Below are 21126 nucleotides of genomic sequence, written 5' to 3'. Positions count from 1 at the left end.
AGACCTCTCGTTTCTCTCGCAACGCGACTCTATCGAGGAGAAATAGTCCTGAGGCGCAGACGAGACTACACTCAAGTTACACCTCCACCACAGAAGACCCGGCCCATTTTCCGTCTGCAGCAAATCTTGGGTTTCCGGAAGGACCTGATTCAGGAGCGGACCAAACCGGATAAAGGTCGCACGCACCCGCCTTTCTCCGCCCTCTTTCTGGTTCACCCAAAGGCAACTTCTCAGAAGGGCGGGGACGCAACGACCTTTCGCGCAGACGCAGTCGGCGGTCCACGCGCGGTGCAATGGCTGGGACGCACGTTTCCCGTGTCCGGGCTTTATATAGGAGGATCTTGCAACTACATCGGGTTCTGCCCCCGGACCTCAAATCTCTGGGTGACCAATACGTGAAGGATGAATTTAGGAGACATAAGACCGTTGGTTCTGACGAGGCTCAGCGTTTCTTGCAGGAGTGGGAGGCAAGTGACGCCCCCTTTTCTTCGCCTCAGAGGTTTGGGGTTTCTTTAAGTGGTGCCCGGGTTGTCCCTTTCAGAGTCCACCTATCCGAACTCGTGGCCCGTTAACCCTACAGATTAAGCAGAGGGGCAATCTGTTTTGTTTGAGTTGAACTGCGTAAAGCTGTGCACCCAACACTTGGTAAAGTTACATCCTGAGTCCCCAGTTTCTCCCACCGGATCCTGGCTGGAGCAGATCCAGTTATATCAGTGTGTCTAATTCAGTTAGGCTTTTTGGGCTCTTACAGATACCAGTTGTCCGAGAGCTGAGGGTGGAGGTCACAAAATTGTCAAATGTTCAGAGGGCTTGCCGGCTTTTCTCCGCTCCGCTGCCTTTGCATGTAGCAAGAACCTGTTAATAAGTCAGTGGTTCTTTCATAACTTTGTCTCCACACTTAGAGGTTTGTTTTCCTGAATTATTATATTTTAATCTCAGGGTCTTAGTAAATTTCTTACTTGATACGGAAATCAGATACAAGACTGTTGAGGATTACAAATAGTGAAGGAGAAAAATGCTGGTCGGAGTTAAGCCAGGTGAAAGTGTTTTTCTAGGGTCTCTAGTCACTAGTCGCGTGGCTTTGTTACATTACTGTTCACTATTGCGCCCAGTCTTAAGCAGACACAGGCATTAGGGATTAGTCTCTTGACTTTTTTTTTTTTTTTTTTTTTTTTTTTTTTGAGCGAAGGAAAAAAAAATACACTATTTCGTGGGTTGGGGGCCCTGCAGGATTTCCTCTTCTGATTTGTAAATAATTAAGAAATGAATGGAACTGGAGATTAGAGCACGTCTCAAGTATTTGAAAGCATGAAATTCTGGTGGTATGGGAATAGAAGTGAGTCTTATGTCTAAAAAGTTGATGGCTGAAGAGATGATTGAATTGGGTTTGTTAAAAAAAAATCATATAGGTTATACTAGGGTAAACATGGAACTTTTTCACCGAATTTCAGAATTGGTTGTGGAACCATTAAAGTTTTAAAAACTGGCATTTAGAAAAATGGTGAAATTTAGAACATTCCTAAAAATCATGGTGTAGTAGATATAATTTTTGCTTACCTGAAGCCAGCAAAAATCTTTTTAAGTGCAGACCACATTATTTTAATAAGGTAATTTGGTCTTGGAGCCAGAACTAGATTCAAATTCAGGCTTGGACATTATTAAATGTCAGATCACTTAATTTTACTAGTCTTTTTTCCCCTTGCCTGTAAATTAATAATATTTATAGTATGCATCTTAAAATTAGTGTATGTTCCACTAAGCTGCATCCTAGCCTTGTTGCAGACTTTTAACTATTTAAAAGCACTTTGAATATTGTTAATTGCATTGAAGCTTTAATATATTTAAGTTGTTAAGTGTCTCTTTTAAGTTAGGTCTGTTTGTGGCTAGACAGGAGAGTTTAACTCTGCTGTGTTCTGGGAAGAAATGAGGCTATTTTGAGAAGTCCTAAAGTATAGAAACTTGGAAACGTTTTTAGGGAAAATGTAGGAAAGAGTGGGAACTTAGAATACATTGAGGGAAAAGAGAATGTAAGAAAAGAACTAGGTAAATTGTTGAACAATCTACGAAGCTTGGTAGGAATTTAGTTTTTTGTTTTTAACTCTATTGGAATAATTTTAGACTTGAGTTACAGAGATAATATGGAGTTCCCATACACCTGTACCCTGCTTCCCTTTCTGGTAATATATCATCAAAACTCTTTTATCAAAACTAAGAAATTAATTACTATAATACTATTAATTACACAGTTTGTTCATATTTTGCTAGTACATCCATGAATGTTCTTATTCTGTACAGGATCCAACTCTGGATCCACTTTGCATTTAGTCATCTTTTGTCCTTAATCTCTTCCAATCTGTGACAGTTGCTCCGTGTTTCCTATCTTTCAGGACCTTGACACTCTTGAAAAGTACTAGTCTGCTACTTTGTGGAATGTTTCTCTCTCTTTTTTTTTTTTTTATGTTTATTCATGATCATTGATGATGTTATCCATTATGAGAATACTACAGGGGTGAAGTGTCCTTCTCAATACATATCAACATGATAACTGTGATCACTTGGTTAAAGTGTTATCTGCCATGTGTCTCCAGTGTTAAGTTAATATTCTTATTTGAATAAGGTTTGACTGTGTCCTATAAAGGTTCTTATGCTGGATGCTTGGTCCCCAGTGTGGTGATAGTCAGAGGTGATAGAACCTTGAAGAGGTGGGTCCTGGTGGAAAGTAATTAGCTCTCTGGGAGCATCACCCTTGAAAATCATTGATATATTTCTTGCAGGACACTGGCTAGTTCCTTTTAGAATGGGTTTTGAAAGAGTGAAACTGGCTCTTAAATCTCTCTTGCTTCCTGTCTGCTTGTGGTCTCACACACATTCTTCCACCATGATGCTATCTGCCATGTTGCGGTATAGTCAGAAGACCCTCAGGAGAGCCAAGCAGGTACAAGTACCATACTCTTGGACTTCCAAAACACTGAGCTGAATAAATCTCTTTTTTCTTTATACATTACTCAGCATCAGGTATTTTATTATAGCAATAAAAAATGGATTAAGACACTTTCTATTTTTCCTTTGGAAATTAATACATATTTTGGGGCAGAGACTCAGAGACCAAATTCTCCTTTAACTTGGCCAACATATTTTAGTGTTCATTGATGAATTTTGCCTGCCTGTGCCACTAAGCTATGTCCTAGCCCCGTTGCAGACTTTTAACTATGCTATGTGGAATTTGGTCTCTAGGATTCTTTCATGTACTTCTAAAATTAATTATGGATTTGAATGGATTCTAAATGTTTTTTATCATTGGCACATTTGAGTATGAGTACCACTGGATAAAAGAAAAGGGGAAGGATTAAGAATGCTAGGGAACTAGTATTAGGAAGTTTTCTAATTCCCCTTATTTGTGATCATGGAAAACAGACATCACAGAAAATATTCAACTGGGGGAGTTTCTGTACCAGGACCGGTTGGAGGAAGGTGAAGGAAAGTCTTTTATTTCATCTTATAAGTAAACGTGCAAATGTGTATTTACAGAGCAAATTCTGAATTTATGTAATTTCTTAACATAAAAGAAAAAATACAAGTTTAGGAAGAGATGTTGGGAATTTAAGAGAATGTTTGATAACTGGTTTATAAAATGTCCATTATAATCTCACTCCCAAGTCTTTTAGGAAGCAAGAAGTGGAATTGTATTGGGTAGATCAGGGTCTTATGGCATTTTTAAAGTTCTAATCTGTTCATTTTTTGAAAAATAGCTGATTTAGGTAATGGCTTTCCATTTTTCTGTCTACCACTTATTTTCTAGGGACTCAGAATAAGAGTTAAGATTAAATAGCAAATATGTTGGTGAGAGAATGAGAGACAGAGAGCAAAAAGTTGTGTACTGTGTAGAGCTATTCTGGAGAACCATGTTTAATTTTCCTTTATCTATCCCATTTATTTATCCTGATTGCCTTTTTGCCTGGTTTCTTTTCCTAAATATTTGCCTTGCTCAGTGTCTGGTGGGGAATGTTTATCAGTAGAAATTCTGTTTTTGGAGAAAAATAAAAAGGCTTAAGCATTCTACAAATAAATCTCAATCACTTATTATTGCCAGGAATGTGGTAGGCCTAGTATGGGGCCCAAAAATGAAGTTAATATATTTTACTTTCTCACAGTGTTTAAAGTTTTGTAGAGTAGAACAGTTAGGACATAGTATGAAAGAATGTCTATTAAATGCTATGGGAGCAAGGAGGAATGAAGTTGAAGGCAACATAGATGATTAAGCTGAGTATTGAGCAAGTCAGTTACTGTGTCAAGAAAAAAATTTTTTAAGAGCTGGGCACCATGCCTGCAATTCCAGCGACCTGGGAGACTGAGGCAGGAAGATTGCAAGTTCGGGACTGACCTCAAGAAACTTGGCCAGAATTTCAAAAAAAGGCAAAAGCAAAAAAAAAAAAAAAAAAAAACTTTCTAGAAAGGGATAACATATAAAGCATTGAAGTTAGAAGCAATATGACTTTACAGGAATATGCAAGACCATTGAAGTAAGAAGCAAGGTGACTTTTTATAGTATTGCAATGTTTGGAATTTAGTTTCTTATGAAAGATTAGGAAGAGATAAAGCTGAGAAGATACAAGATATTCTAAATATTTTAGACTTTGAATAGAAATATTATAAGCAGTGGTAGAAATGATTCAAATTATATTTTAGAAAGATCATTTTTGCAGCAGTATAGAGGAATGATTGAAGAAAGAACCAGATTTAAGGTAGAGAGAATTTTTAGGAGATTGGTACAGTAATCTCCAATATATTCATGCCTGAACCAAGACAGAGACATTGAAAATGGAGGGTATAGATTTATGAGTTATTCTTTCAAGGCAGAATGGCACTTCCAAGGCAAGTCCCAGTGACCCACCTCCTCCAGCCACTCCTTGGGTAATTGAGGATGGAAGACTAACATTTAGAGGAAAGTAGCTAACATTTAGGAGTTAGGAGAATGAGTTGATAGTAGTGTAGTGCTTTTGTTTAAAATTTTATTTAATTATTCCTCGTCACTTGCAAAGAAACATACTTTTATCCTTCCTGATTAATTTTTAAGACTTGTGTGATAGTTTAGCTATTAAAATATGAACTTTGCTTTTTTTGTTTTGCTGCATTTGTTTTAGAGATGAGGAAATTCTTCTGAGTCATGTGGCCATAAATTTGTAACTCGCTTGGGATGTCTTTTTCTTATTTATGACTTTGAAGTGGATCATTAGATAAAAATGTGTGATTAAGTTGCATGTCACATGTATTTAGAGTTTCTTTAACTTAGTATAATTAGAGTCGGATGGGTATTTTGCTAATTTTTGTAATTGTATGCCTCTTGTACCTAATTTGGGAACTTCATTTTGTTGATTTTAAGCATTCTGATTTGAAGTTTGTATTTTAGCTTGTGGGAGAAAAGGAAAGAATTACCTCTCTGTTCAGTAAATTGATTCTATGTGTAGAGAACATCTATTTAGTGGGAGTGGGTCATTTGGGTACCTCTTAGTTATATTGTTTATTCTGTATGTTACTTATAGCTTTTTTTTGTATCTATTTATTGAATGGTGATGGTTTATTGAATGGATCTATCACACACGTATGTTTTCTGTATCGAGGTTTATCTTTTAAAAATTTTAGACACATTGTGGTCCTTAACTAATATCCTAAAAGATAATAAAATGATAAAAGGGAAAATATGAAATAGTATATTCTTGTAACATAAAATGCATTTTGGTCTTTTTTGTTGTTATAATGAAATACCTAGGACTGGATAACTTTTTAAAGAAACAAGGTTTATCTAGCTCAATGCTCCGTGCCAGCAATGACTTGTCTTTGGTGAGGGACTTTGTGGTGGATGAAATTACAATGGTGGGAGCCTGTTTGGGAGGGAGAGATCCTATCTTGAGACAGGAAGCCAGAGAATTCAGGGTTTGGAGTCACTATCATAACAGCTAGCTCTTATAAGAACTAACTCAGGTTCTCAGGAGAACTACTTCCAAGGACAGTGCCCCCCAGTGACCTGAGAACCTCCCAGTAGGACTCATCTGTTAAAGGACCTGCCAACTCTAATAGAAACATCTGTATTTGTATATGTATGCATACAACATGCATTCTTACAAATTTGAAGTTTTGTACAGAATTTAGGAAAGATATTAATCTTACTTGTTTAAATATTTTATGTAATGTAGTTTATGGTTTTACATCAAGAATATTAGAATGTGCTTTTGGTTATAAAAATAAGTGTAGAAGGGTTTTAAATAAAGATCAGTATATTCTTTTCTGATTTTTTAATTTCTCTGTTCTTCTAGGGATATACTTTATTTTAGACTTGTTTCACATGTCTTGTGAATTTTGGTTATCTGTTCATATTTGTGAATAAAGCAACAGAAAACAGAACTCTGCATGTAGGTAGGTGTGTTTGATTAAGAAATTACTTTCAGGCTTACAGAGTTTCAGTTAACCTCATTCCTGTTTGCTTTTCTCTTCAGAGTCCCTTACTTTATTTGGTGTTTGTTCAGTTGGTTCTGGTGGTTTCTTTCTCTTCAGCGACATTCTCTTTTATATCCTTGTGCTGTGGCTTCCTCTGTCTAACTCCTCATTACTTACACTCTTTTGCCTGCTTTCTATCTTCAGGAATTTGCTAAAGTCTCTTGACTGCTAATGGCTCTGTTCTTGTTCTTTTAGTCATTATGGATTACTGTTTTTAAAAATTCATTTTCCACCAGTGCAGTGGAATTTTAGAAGAGAAAACTGATAAGAAAGAGGCTCTTGTGATTTCTCCAGTCTGCCATTGTTTTACCTGAAAACTCTAAATTCTTTCCTTTTAAAGATGAGTATACTAAGTCCTATTAAAAAAAAAGGTGACTGTGGCATGTAGAGAGTATGTCAGGGTAAAATGACATACAGCATCTTAGGACAAAAAGCTTGTGTTTCTACTTCATGAAAGGCTACTTAAGACTTTGGAAATTAAAGTTTCAAAAGAAACCAAACTTTTGCAGTGAAAAATGATTGCAGTGTAAAATGATATTTTTGTTTTGAATCTTGCTTCTTTACCAGAAACAGTTTGTTTATTTGATTCCTCATTTGTATATTTTTCCTGAGGGAAAGGGAAGCTTCTTAATGGTCTTTTTAATTTTCTTCATCTCTAGTGTAGTGCCTTACAAATAATATTTAAAAATTATTTTTGTGTTTATTAGTCTAAGGTGCTACTTGCCTTACACTTCTGTTTCAGAGTTTTTTTTTTTTTTTTTTTTTCCAGCAACAAAAGGAGAATGAATTGCTGGGATATAACTGTTAAGCTTTCATATTAATTAGGTACATATTTATTTTCTGTGTAATTTTTTGAAAGATTTTCTTGGACCTTAATTGTCTTAGTAGAGGAGAAAATATATTTCTGCTGAAATTAGAGATGGACCAAAGTTATTTCACCTCTAAGATATGATTATATTGTGAGATTGGTTAAACTATTGAATCAAACGGCTTAACCTACTTTACACTTTTCATTGGCATCCTGATTTTTCCCTTTAATCTTTTCTGTTAGTTGTATGGTTATGTTAGTATAGCAGCAGAATTGGTAAAGAAAAAAAATTGTGTGTTTTATTTGTCTTTGAATATACTATAGTCACATAGTATAGCATTTAATACCTCCTGAATTTAAAAATAGTTAAAATGAAAAGGCAAATGGACTATATTTGGGGTTAGTAGAAAAATGATAGTATAAATATAAAAAGAGCTCATTTAGCTAGGTAGGAAAACACTGATAGCTTAAAAGAATGGGCAAAAGGGCATCTACTAAGACTTTGTGATTTAGGTTCAAAAATGTTAATTGCTATGTTGTGTGGGTATAGTAAAATAAAGAAATTTAAAGCAATGTTTAAAGCAATGTAGATCTCTAGTTGTAGAAGAATGAAATTATAACCATCTAATGGACGGTTTTGTAGGCAGCTATTGGAAGTGGTGTTTTAGAAGAATGAATGGCATAAAAAACTGCTCATGATATAATTAAGTGTAAATGCTATTAATCGTTAGGGTTAAGACGAAGAATGATTTTAATTTTCTTCTATTTCAAGTTTTTCAAGATTCTCTACAAAGATCACATGTCACTTTAATAATGATAAGAAAGCCAGTAAGAGTTATTTTTAAAATGCAGTTGGGCTAGGTGCAGTGATGTACACTTATAATCCCATCTATTTGGGAGGCTGAGGCAGGAGAATTGCTGGTTTAAGGCCAGCCCGGTCAACTTAGCCAGACCCTGTCTCAAAAACAACCACCACCATCACAACAAAACCAAAAACACAGAAAGGGCTGGGGGTATAGATGAGTGGCAGAGTGTCCCTCTGTTCATTCCCTAGTACTGAAAAAAAAGTTAGTTGTATACACTGTGTATTTTTTTGTTACCAGTCTTGTCTCACAAAGGACTTGAGGCAAACATGTTTAGAATCACATACCAGCAACCTTCTTCATGTATTGCCTAATTTTGCCCTTTAAAATTTGTATGTTAAACTTGGACTTTTTCCATGTTTCGTGAATATCAGTGTCTGTTATATATAAGATCTTGCTTAAATTTGTAATGAAAGAAAATGTAAACATGTAGCTTCAAAGTTAAAATTTACTCTTTACCATTAGAAGAAACATTTAGAATCCTAAGGGTTCTAAACTAAGATTAGAAAAGAACTATGGTCACCTGGTATCATCAAGGTCATTTATCTGGAATAAGGTATTTTTAAGTAATATAAGGAATCTTTTCATGTTTAGGTTTTTAGAAGTCATATTTAGACCTGGGATTGTGGCTCAGTGGTAGAGCACTTGCCTAGCATGTGTGAGGCACTGGGTTCGATTCTGAACCACATACAAATAAATAAATAAAGGTTCATCAACAACTAATAAAAATTTTTTTAAGAGATCATATTTATACATTCAGTGATTCTCCACTAAGTATGATAAAGACTTAAGCGCTACTTAATAATTTTATTGTGTTCTATAATTTTTGCATTTTTTACCTTTTCTAAGTTTTATTAGGTTGAATGAGGACAACAGGATTGGGAAGGGAGATAAGTTAATTGTTGGTTTATCTTCTGATAGGTCAGTTAGGGAGGATGGAAGACAAGTAAACAGGCACCCTTTGTGGCTTGGAAACCAGGAGATTTAGGAAAGATATTTGAGGTAGGTATTTGCCATCCTGGGTTCTGATTACACAACCTGGTAATCTTGATCTTGCAAGTCTGCAATTGGACTAACCAGCATACCCAGAGATGATCAGATTCTTACCATGGGACTCATGCTAATTAAATTTATATAGTACTGAAATATAAACCACAATACAAGTTTGCTCTTTCTTGTTGATAGGGGAAAAGGAGCTGATGAAGAGGGCTTTCCTTTTCTAGAAGTTAGATTATTTGCATTCTCTTCCAGGTGACCTCCCTTTTTTTTCAGACGCGACTCAAAATTCAGTATTTTTTCTATGTTTTCTAAAGGTAATGGGTATGTAGTGAATTTTAAGACACACTCCATTGGGATCTGGAGTGGTATTCTGTAATTGTTAATGTATCTTTGGAAAAAATTTGACTATTCACAAGTGCAGTTAATAAAAAGATTTCATGTCCATTTAGGTCATGCTTTACTGCCTGGTTTATCTTATTCTAAAAAAACTTTTGCTTTTGAGAACTTTGTAAAACTGCAACTAGGAGATTGTGGATCTCTGTGAAGCTATCTGGGAGACTGAGTTAGTGTTTAGTAATTTGCCTGATAAACAGGAAATTAAAATAATGAGAAATGGGTAGGCTTGAGAAATTTTTCTTTAGGCCTCTGCATTTGCAGAAGAAAACATCCCTTTAGTGACCATTTTTGTGGGTCCTCTAGCTTCATAGTTCTTTTTTTTCTGAACAGTGCTGAGCACATATTAGCAAGTTTCTCTTTAATCCTTTATGTTAATCACCTTCTTTCTGTTGAGACCATTATTATTATTATTATTATTTATTAATAGATTAAACTATCTAGGTCTGCTGGGTCTGAGATTTCAGATTCATCTTATTGTGTACAGATTTAATTACTTTAATTCCCAAGGTAGGACTGTGATGTTTTATTTATAAATTTTTGCTTTTCTTGTCTCTTAAACCACTAACTTGAAGCATTTCTAGATTAAAGTACCTATGTTAGTTTTCTAAGCTCTTAAACACAAAAAAATTTAGACTTTATTTGATAAGTTTTAAAGATATGATTTATTTTCCCTAAAGCACTTCATCATTATAAGCATACAGAACAAAGCCAAAACATGAATGTTATATATTATGTTTAAATACCAAACCTTTCTGGACTTTGATGTACTGACTGCACTTTTTTGCTCATAAACAGGTCTGTAGTTTAAAACCTATCTCACTTAATTCAGAGTGTGTGCTGTGAAGATAGGTAAGTATCTGTCTCATTCATGTGATTGTTGTTGTTTTTATATACCTACCACCATTCTTAGCTCTGGAAAGGTCATATGAAAAGTGTATAAATTTTAAATTGATAACTTTAGAATTTCTGGCCAATAACCATAGTTACACTACTTTAAAAGAAAAGTCTGTGAGCATCTTTAAATGCCTTTATAAGACTAAATGAAAGATACAGAGTGAGAACTTATAAAATATTTGGAGTTATATAAAACTTTAATATAGTTTCAAAGTGCTCATAGCATCCTGGAATACCTTATGTAAATACCTAATATTTCTAGAGCACTTTTAGAAACTGCAATATGATCATAGTCTAATTTTATAATTAAATCTTTTTGTTTATTTAGATACGGGGGTTGAACCCAGGGGTACTTTACCACTGAGCTACATCCCCGGTGCTTTTTATTTTTTTATTTTGGAAACGGGTCTCCCTAAGTTGCTTAGGCTAGTGTCGAACTTGTGATCCCTCCTGCCTTAGGGTCTTAAGTCTTTGGGATCATAGGCATGCAACACTGTACCCAGCTTTAATTAAATCTAACACCACCTCCTCAAAGAGATGTATTGTGGTGTTTTCTCTACTTTCCAAACTCCTTTCTCCTATCATTCTCTCTTTCTCTCTCTCTCTCTCTCTCTCTCTCTCTCTCTCTCTCTCTTTTTTCAAGCAACTTTAGCTATCTACTTTGCACCATCAGATTTTCCTGAAGTGACTACATCTTCATATTTCTCTTTCAGCATTACCGTGTTATTATTGTAAGACTTTTTTTTGCTGTCACTTATATTACTCCACATCACACCCAGTTTTGGAGTCTTCAGTGGAAATGGCAGTGTTTGTGAATTTGTTCTTTAGATGGCACTCTGAACAAAACAGGAAGTCAGCCAGTAGTGGCAGGTTTTTTTTTTTTTGGTGCTGGGAATTATTGAACTTGGGGGCACTCTCCGCCACCACTGAGCCACATCTCCAGCCCTATTTTATATTTTATTTAGAGACAGGTTCTCACTGAGTTGCTTAGTGCCTTTTGCTGAGGCTGGCTTTGAACTTATACTTCTCCTGCGCCACTAGGATTACAGTCCTGCTTCTCTTAGCTTGTCTAAAATGCTTCATTTCTGCATCATCACATTTGAATCTCCTTTTCCCAGGCATTGTCTTCCTCCTCTCAGAGGTTTTCTTAGAAAATTGCAACAAATGGGGAATCTCTGGATTTTTTATTTTTCCTGTACTTCTTGCTTGCATGAACAAAGAAGGCAAAGTAGCTTTTTGCCCTTAGATTTCTTGTAGTCACTTTACCCATATTAACTGTACTGTTTGCTAGTCCCTGAAAAATATTTTCAGGACCAGGGATTGAACCCAGGAGTACTCTGCCACTGAACTACATCCCCAACCCATTATATTATATTATATTATATTATATTATATTATATTATATTATATTATATCATATTATATATTATATTATTTATTTTTGAGACAGGGTCTTGCTAAGGTGCCCAGGCTGATTGAACTTGTGATTTTCCTGCCTCAGCATCTGAGTACCCCGGATTATAGATGTGAGCCACCACATCTGGCTCCTGAATATATTTTAAAATAACTTCATAGATTGGTAATTATGAGAATAGTTATATTAAATATTCATTTCTATGCTATGTTCATCTATCATATTTAATCCATTAGTTTAATTTACTTTATTTGTCAAGATTTTAGGACAAAGACTAATAATAGGAGTTCTTGAAGATTGGTACCCCTTTAACTAACTTTATGCTTGAGTTTATTTCTGAAAATTTGTTTATAAATTGATTTTTTAAAAAATATAATTATGTTTTCAGCATACTGGCAAACTTACTATTTAAAGGAGTTCTCTTTTGGATCCTTTTGTAAAGTGAATAATCAGCCCATAATTTGTTTCTTTGTGTAAAACTGCATTTGCATACATCAAATTTGTTTTAAATAGGCTATGTCTACAAGTGTTGATGCATGTGTCTAAAAAGAAGAAAATTTAATTTCTGTTTGATGTGAAGAACAAATTCACTTTTGATAAGTGAGACATACCAGATTATTTTAACTTCATTCTTTTCAACTAAATGCTATCAAAATGTGCTTAACACCCTAAATTAAAGGAGTGGCAAGAGTTCGTATATTTAGATTGAGCCATGGTATATTTTTATAATTTATCTTCTTAAATGCTAGCAGGGTTAGTGTGAAGTTATGCAGAGTTTGAAGTTATTTAGTGGTTTTATCCTTTTTTTAAAAAAAAAACATAATTGGAATTCCAAATGTTAATTGCTTCATTTTTTAAAAAAAAATTTTGCTTTATCTTAGCCTGTGGATGTATGTGGTGCTTTTAAATATGTATCTTAGCTTACTTTTGCAGTAGTTTGATTATACTCAGCAGTTTATTGCTCTGTTTAATATTTGGAAGATACTAATGACAATTCATCTTTCTCTTAGTTTTAATACTGAAATACTAACTAGAAACAACCAAAAACAGCTATTTAGTTCTTAATATATCAAAAATATGGCAAATTTATAATGAAAAGATAAGATGAAAATGATTGTCATTCTGAATATTTTACTGCAGTGTTGGTTAACTAGAGGGTTTTTTGTTGTTTTGTTTTTGCAAAACTGAGGAAACCCTGAACAAAACTGGGATTAACCCTACCTAGTACAGTAAAAAATCTACATATAACTTTTGAATCCTCCAAAACTTAACTATTAATAGCCTACAGTTGACTGTAAGCCTTACAATAACATAAATATTCAATTAACACATTTGTGTTGTTTTATATATATATGAAAAATAGAGAACTGCTGGAGAGCACTTTTTACTGCAAACTTTTTTTACTGTGTCTCTTTACAAGAGTGATGAACTGCTCACATGGAGGTGAATGCTGTCAGTATGATCTCACTGTGATAGCAACAGGAGGAGGCTGTGAAATTTTAACAGTAGTACAGTCTGTATTACAGTTAATTTTATGGAGTTAGAGTTTAATACTGCGTCTTTACATTTGTTTGCATTTTTCTTCACTACAAATGATGTCATGTATGTTCTGTAAGTATTGGTGTGTAAGTTTTGATAAATTTAACTTTTATAATTTGTGTATATTTTATGGGAATAAATGATTTATTATTATCTATATATATTTTATGCAGTCACACGTTAATTTTTCATTTTTTGATATTTATAGGTTATTCAGTTCATTCGAGAGTTTTTTCAAAATGGTTGCTGATCTCAAAAAAAGTCTGCATATAGTGGACTTGTGCAGTCCAACCCATGTTGTTCAAGGGTCAGTTATGTAAGTTAAAGCCAAGAGCATTGGGAAATTGTTCACATAACTCAGATCTTCTATGCAGCCAATTACATTGTTCGTCAAAAGAGAAGCCTTCTCACTATCAAACATGGGTTCTGTTAGATCCCATGGAAAATAATAACCTTAGTAACTGAGGAAGAAGTTCTGTTAGTGAGTCACAGAACCCTTGGTAATTTCCTGGGATTTAGGAGAAACTCTTCTAAATAAGGCCATTTGTATTTATCTACTGCTTTAACAAGTTGAATGTCAGGAATTATTCAGAGGGCATTATTAAGTTCAAAATTGGGAAGGAGACGGGATTAGGAGCAGAGGTTTTGAGATTGAGATCATGGTGAGACATGGAGAAATTATTCAAAATGTTTGAACAATGTGAGGGTGTTGGTCACACAATGCCAAAGGGTCTAGACAGAAGCAGTCCAACAGAGTTCATTTGTTTACCCATTCATTCATTGCCTACTGTTTTTTAGGGGAGAGGGATATTAAATACATGGTTAGTGACTTCAAGGAATTTGTGTGTCTGTTTACAAATCTGTATATGATAGATGAAACTCATTGTACCTCAAAGAATAGTGGTTGAGAATATTGGTCTTTTGATAGCAGGGCAAACAGATTCAGAGTTTTAGTACAGGAAGAAAAACTTATTTTTCTCTTACAAAGCACTCCTTTATTTTATTGCCTTTATGAAAATTCATCCCTGTTTTTCCATTAGCTTCTCTTTAACGTGGCGTTAAAAAGTGTGTAAAATCTAAGCCAGGCACAATGGCACACACCTGTAATCCCAGTGGCTCAGGAAGCTGAGGCGGGAGGACTGTGAGTTCAAAGCCAGCCTCAGCAACTTAGTGAGGTGCTAAGCAGCTCAGTGAGACCCTATCTCTAAATAGTGTGTACACACACACATACACACAACTGGGGATGTAGCTAGTGGTTAAGTGCCCCTGAGTTCAAATTCCTGGTACCAAAAACAAAACAAAACAACTACAACAAAAAACGGTGTGTAAGATCTGACCCAAATTTATTTTATAACTTTACATCTCAGTCTTCTTTGTTATGAATTCTGTTTTGTGGTCATTTGACTGTCTCTGAAAGTGACCATTTGAATAAATCTTTTCATTTTCCTGTAAAGCCAGACTCTAAAATGTTTCAAAACAACATCATTCCTCCTCTTTTTCTTAAGTCTTCCAGTGAAAAGCAAATCCCAGTGTCTTCTAATTTCCCAGGACGTTATTTTTTTATTTCTGTTTTGGTACTTACTACTTTCTACATCATATTATGAGTATGTACATCTTTTTGTCACTGGTACATGTAAGTTCATTGAGGATAAAAATTATGTTTTACTTATCTTGGTGTACTTTAAAATTATTAAGACAGTATTTTGTGTATAATAGAAGTTCAGTAAATCTTCCCAACCCAATGAAAAATGAGTGATTGTTAATGTTCATATCTCAATAAAAAGTTTACAGAATACATGAACTGTAGTCTTCATAAATATTAGTAGTTTAAGCAAAGGCTTAAACTCTTAAATTGTATTTCATTAATATAAAATAATTCATTGTTATATTCACTGGGCGCTTGGCTTATGCCAAGCACTTTAATTCATATTTCATCCAGATATGTAGTTAAGTTAATGGGCATGTGATTGTATGGATAGTTGGTTCAGTTTTTAATTATAAAACTAGTATCAGGCCTCTGTGGTTCCTAATTATTCAGAACAAGTTAATGTAGCTTAATATTCCTATTTCTTTTTCTATTCAGTACAGTATTTTAAGTGCCTAAGGTGGGGGAGAGTTAAGGCAAGAGCAGTTAAAGAATTTAAGACCATGAACTGGAAGAGACCTAGAAGAGCCATAACTGTTATGCATCTTAGAAACAAAAATAGTGTCTGCTATGCAGTTCGCTTATGCTGCAAGCGAGCACCATCTTTTCTTAGGAAGGAGTGGAGCCTTGTGCACAAATATTTTTGCTAAATTTTAGTAATAGTTACTTGAACGATGCAATTGGATTCGTCTTTTCAAATGTGGGAATCTAGGGCTAAATGAATACTCTAGTGAAGTATAGTAGTTTTTAAAATGCATGTGTAATTTCAAAAACTTCCACATGATGGCAGAAAATCCTTATGTCTGGAAAGATGAATGAAATGCAGAAAACTTTACATTTCAGTTTTAATCTGCAATATTTGTCTTTTCACATATGAGCTAGCAATTTTCATGTTTGTATTATGTAATATAGATATGTTGTTGCCATTTTAATATTTCAAATGTATTCACTGATTTTAAAATGAAATAATTTTTCTATTTCTTAAACAACATCCATCCATTTTTGAAGGTTTCATGGTATTCTCCTGAATAGCATTTAAGTTTCAAGTGTAATTATTTTTTTCTTAGTTTATGGAAAATTTAGGGCAGTTATTTACTCTTTATAGGTAAAAATATGAAATCTAATAATGTGAAACTTTAACTTTATTTTAGAAATTAAGGAATTGATTCAATATATATTCTTTTGTGTGTTAACATGCCCAGAATTTTAAATGGCAACCTCATTGTCTCTTTACTATTTTGTTTCTTGCCTCATTTTCTGTCACTGTTTCTCTTAATTTTTTTTTTTTTTTTTTTTTTTTTTTTTTTTTTTTTTTTTTGGTTATGCTGGGAATCAAACTTGGGGTCTAATGCATGCTGGGCAAGAGCTCCAATACCAAGCCACAAGCCCACAAGCCACATTCTCAGCCCTTCTGGTCTTAATTTAAGAAATTCATTCATTCAGTAAGTTTTTATTAAATGCCTACCATGTTTCAGAAACTGCCCTACTGATGATTCATAGTGGTCAAAAGAAAAAACAAAAAAAAAACAAAAAATTTTGTTTTGCAAGGTAGATAGCCACCAAATACATGCTGTGTTTTCGTTAGTGTTTGTGATTCTTGAGACAAAATAGATTTTTCATAAAAATTTAGACAATATACAACTTTTTTACATAGGTACAGATTAATTGCAAAAGTGTGATTTTGAATTATATGAATGATTTACTTTGAAAAAGATCAAAATTGAGGTTTGGAGATTCTGTGGAAAGTTAAACAGGCTATTTCCATTTTGAAAACTAGATGGTAGATGATCTAGTTAAAGGGGGGAGATTAGGCATTTTTTACTTTTGGCCTGTAATATTCTTTTCTTTTTCAGTGTGCTGATGCTTATTATTAGTTAAGAGTATGTAATTTGTTGTCAAAACTGTAACACTATTGGGAATGGAAGAAGCACTAAAATCATACACCTACATGTTTGAAATGTGTATTTATTGACTTATAAATTTGGTTTATTGCTAGAATTGTAATATAGTTTTATGATAATTGTTAGCAAGAGTAAATTTTCAAAATATAAAAACATCTGTATTTTAAGATATTAAAATCTTAAAATATCTCTAAAATATCTTAAAATATATTAAAATATCTTAAAATAATCTTAAAATATCTGTATTTTAAGATTAAAATTTACAGATTTAAAATATTGTAAGATTTTTGTAATGTTCATATAGTTGCGATTATATGAACATTACAAAAAGAAAATAATTTTTCTAGGATATAGTAATGTACTTTGTTTTTAGCTGTTTCTGTAATGCTGTCACTTTTTTCTGAAAAATATGAAAGTTGCATTGTGATTTTATTTAAAACATTTCCTTAAGATTACCTGCAGTGTTTTCTGAAGTTATATTTTGTGATTAACAATGATCTTTCTCAATAGAGTGGAAGAAGGGAATTGAAGGGAAGGTGGGAGGAGCAGGAAAAGGGAAGAAGAGTGGATTGAATCTGACTGAACTTTTGTGTGTACTTACATGAACATACCATAGTGAATCCAACATCAAGTATATCCACAAGACACCAGTTTAAAAAAAAAAACAAAAACTATAATTTGCAGAAAGATCAGTAGAGTAGAGAGAGGGGAATAGGGAGAGGGAAGAAAGGGGCATGGGGAGGTAGTGAGTGCTAGGGACTGAATTAGAGCAAATTATATTCCATGCTTTTGTGATGTCATAATGTCCTAAAGTTATATATAACTAAAAAGAATCAATTAAAAATTCTGGAATCATAAAAAATGATCATGCTCTGGGTGCTAAGGTGGCAGATAAACTCAGGACAAATCCTGTTCAATGGAGGATTGTTTTCAAATTGATATTTTTTGTATTTGTGTATTAAATATTTAAGGTTTGATCTTTTTTTATCTCCATTTGAATTTGCTTTCTTTCATACATAGTTTTGTAATGCAAAACTTGTCAGATCAATTGTAGGATTATTTTGAGTGTTTTGCCAAATTCGTATGCTCTGAAATCACATGCCTTTCCAATTTTCTTCCATTTTGTTATAAATGTAAACTAAATACATTCAGTTATAAGAAGAAGCTCCTTCAAAATATTGTTTCCAGAAGTTGAGATAGATATGCGATTATAGAATTTCAAAATTAAATCTTGCACACTATTTGTGCTCCCATAATTTAATTTGTTGGTTCGTTGTTGACAGTAAATTTCCATCTTCCAATTTACAGCTTTATTTTCAGAAAACATTTGTGAAAGTTTAAGCTTTTGGTTTATTTGTCCACTACTTTAATTAGAGAATTCCTATACTGATTTCAACAAAATGCAGCCACTTAGGTTGATTTATAAATTATTTCTGTAAAGACTCTAATATATCTTAAAATCTGTAGTTCGTAGGTAAAGAGAAAGATTATACTGCCGTACACTCAGTAGCAGATAGAAATCTGTAGCGTATAGACTACAAACTGTATATTTTTTAAAATATCAATTTGACGACAGATTGTTGTGATTATTAGAATATCATAGTTTGACCATATTTAAGAATCGATTACATACCACAACTAATTCCAAGTACATTTCTTAAGGGTCTTTAAATTTAATAAGTACATTCATTCTTACTCTGGCATTCTGCTTTACCAAAAGTTGTTTATAGTATCAATGAAAAAACAAATAATTTAATCTTTGATATTAAACTTTTAAAAACTGAATTTATAGTACCATTCATCGTAAAATCAGATTTTTTTTTTGGTTGTTTATGGACCTTCATTTAATTAATTTATTTATATGTGCTGCTGAGAATTGAACCCAGTGCCTCACACATGCTAGGCAAGCACCCTACCACTGAGCCACAACCCCAGGTCCAGATGTTTCATCTTTGAAAGAGTGAATTTCTAATAGCTTTATTTTGATTCCATGAATTTCATAAATCATGATGTTACTAGATTTACTTTGCTTTTTTATTTAAAACTTTTGGTATCACTGATATAGAGCTAACATTTAACTTTTTGCCAAGTGGTTCTTTTTTGGGGGGAGAGTTACCAGGGACTGAACTCAGGGACACTCGACCACTGAACCACATCCCTAACCCGATTTTGTATTATATTAGAGACAGAGTCTCACTGAGTTGCTTAGCACCTCACTGTTGCTGCAGCTGGCTTTGAACTTGTGATCTTCCTGCTTCAGCCTCAGTTGCTGGAATTTCAGGTATGTCCCACCGGGCCTGGCCCAAGTGGTTGTTTTGCTAACAACCATTTTGATTTATTTTTTACATATGCACAAAAATTTAGGATAAAATTGAGTGAAATTAATTTAGATGAATAACTATTTGATATCAGTAGAAATAATCACAGTTTTCAGCATAATATATAAATATTCTATCTGTAGCTATATGCATAGTCTTGTATAGTTTTAAAGTAATTCAAAATTTTAAAGTAAATGCTGATACTTAGAAGATTGTGTCTTGGTTTTCATGTGGTCAGTGCAAAGGCCTTGTGTGTTTAGTACTTATCATCAAATTCTTTGAGAAATGGAGATTCCACATTGACTTTTTTCATTCAAGGTAAACATTTTTGTTAATTGATGCCAAAAGGAGTTAGCAAGTAAAAAGTTATACATTTGTACCACGTATTAAATGATAAAACCAGTAATGTTGGAACAAACTCTATTGTATTTACTCTCTATATTTCTTTCCCTCTTATGTATTTTATCTAACCTTTTATTATGGTATGGATATGTGGTATCCCCAAAAAGCTCATGTGTGAGACAAAACAGTTTTCAGAGGTGAAAAGATTAGATTATGAGAGGGATAAACTAATCAGTGTATTAATCCACTGATATGGTTTAACTAGGTGGAAACCATGTAAGGTAGGGTGTGACTAGGAAGGTAAATTACTGGGAGCATGACTTTGGGACTTATATCTTGTCCCTGATGAGTGGAACTCTGCTTCCTGGTTGCCATGCTCTGAGCTGTTTTCCTCTGTCATGCCCTTCCACCAGGATGTTGTGCTTCACTTTGGACTGATAACTATGGAGTTGGCCACCTATGGACTAAACCTCTGAAACTGTGAACCAAAATAAACTTTTCTTTCTCTGTTGTTCTTAGCAGGTCTTTTGGTCACAGCCTGAAAAAGCAGACTAAATTCCTGTAATTTTTCTTGTCCCTTCTCAGACTACTTAATGGTAGTTTTGTGCACTAGTCTGAAACATACCGGACTAAGTAGTTGGTAGGGCAATAGGGTCAAATACTTACATGACTCTTCTATGCTGTATCAGAGGAGGCATTTGTGTCTGAGTCCGTTAACTTCATTATCCAGATCTTCTATGCTGTTCATGAAAGGAAGATGTTAGTTACAATGAGTCAGGAAAGAAGTGGGAGAGAGAGATGGGTTATCAACAGGTATCTTCCAGATTTAACCACTTAGTAAATCAAGAACTTGTGTTAGTTGCATCTTAAACACTGCTAGACTAGACTGGCAGAAAGTAAAAGTACACAGTGGAGGTATACCAGTTCCATCTCAGCTATCTAACGAAACTATTAATACTTTGGTAAAAATGAAAAAAAATTCAGGGGGTTGGAGGTGTGACTCAGTGATGGAGTGAGAACCTGGGTTTGAATTGCAGCACTGCCAAAAAGGGGAGAAAAACATCAAATTTAGGGCACATTTTAAACTGAATGAGTTCTTAAAAAAATCTTTTCTAGTTCAGGTGTCAAGTTAACCTTATTTGCACAGTCCAATTTATTACTATCTAAGAAAGAATGTCAACCTCGGAAACAACTTTAAAAACCAGTAAGTCTGTCACAAGAAACCAGACTTGGGCTGGGGTTGTGGTTCAGTGATAGAGTGCTTGCTTTGCATGTGTGAAGCACTGGGTTTGATCCTTAGCACCCACATATAAATAAATTACTGTGTCCATCTACAACTAAAAAATATTGAAAAAAAAAAAAAAAAGACTTAATGTTATAAAAGATGGTAGAAAACCATCTAAAATGTACAGGTCTGTGTACTCTAAGGTAACAGTGGCCTGGAGATGTGACTTCCCATTATATGTACTTTCTCCCCACTTTCACTTCTGAAGTGCTTTTAAAGTCTTAGGGTCC

At 34.0% G+C, this 21126-nt stretch overlaps 1 protein-coding gene and 1 long non-coding RNA gene across 2 annotated transcripts in view; both read left to right on the top strand.

The window, feature by feature from the left end:
- Positions 1-212: 212 nt before the first annotated feature.
- Positions 213-21126, top strand: part of Sdhaf3 (succinate dehydrogenase complex assembly factor 3) — a 50040-nt gene continuing 29126 nt past the window's right edge. The window contains exon 1 of the mRNA XM_047561625.1: positions 213-467. Coding sequence (XP_047417581.1) covers positions 294-467 — 174 coding nt within the window. The 5' untranslated portion in view covers positions 213-293. The remainder of the gene's footprint in view (positions 468-21126) is intronic.
- Positions 9111-19184, top strand: LOC124991003 (uncharacterized). Its single transcript, XR_007109858.1, has 3 exons — positions 9111-9165; positions 10354-10407; positions 19135-19184. It is a non-coding gene; the product is annotated as an uncharacterized LOC124991003 (long non-coding RNA).

This window comes from Sciurus carolinensis, chromosome 8 (assembly GCF_902686445.1).
Source record: "Sciurus carolinensis chromosome 8, mSciCar1.2, whole genome shotgun sequence".
NCBI classification, from domain to species: domain Eukaryota; kingdom Metazoa; phylum Chordata; class Mammalia; order Rodentia; family Sciuridae; genus Sciurus; species Sciurus carolinensis.
Note: the sequence above shows the minus strand (reverse complement) of the source record. Positions and strands in the feature narration are given on the sequence as shown.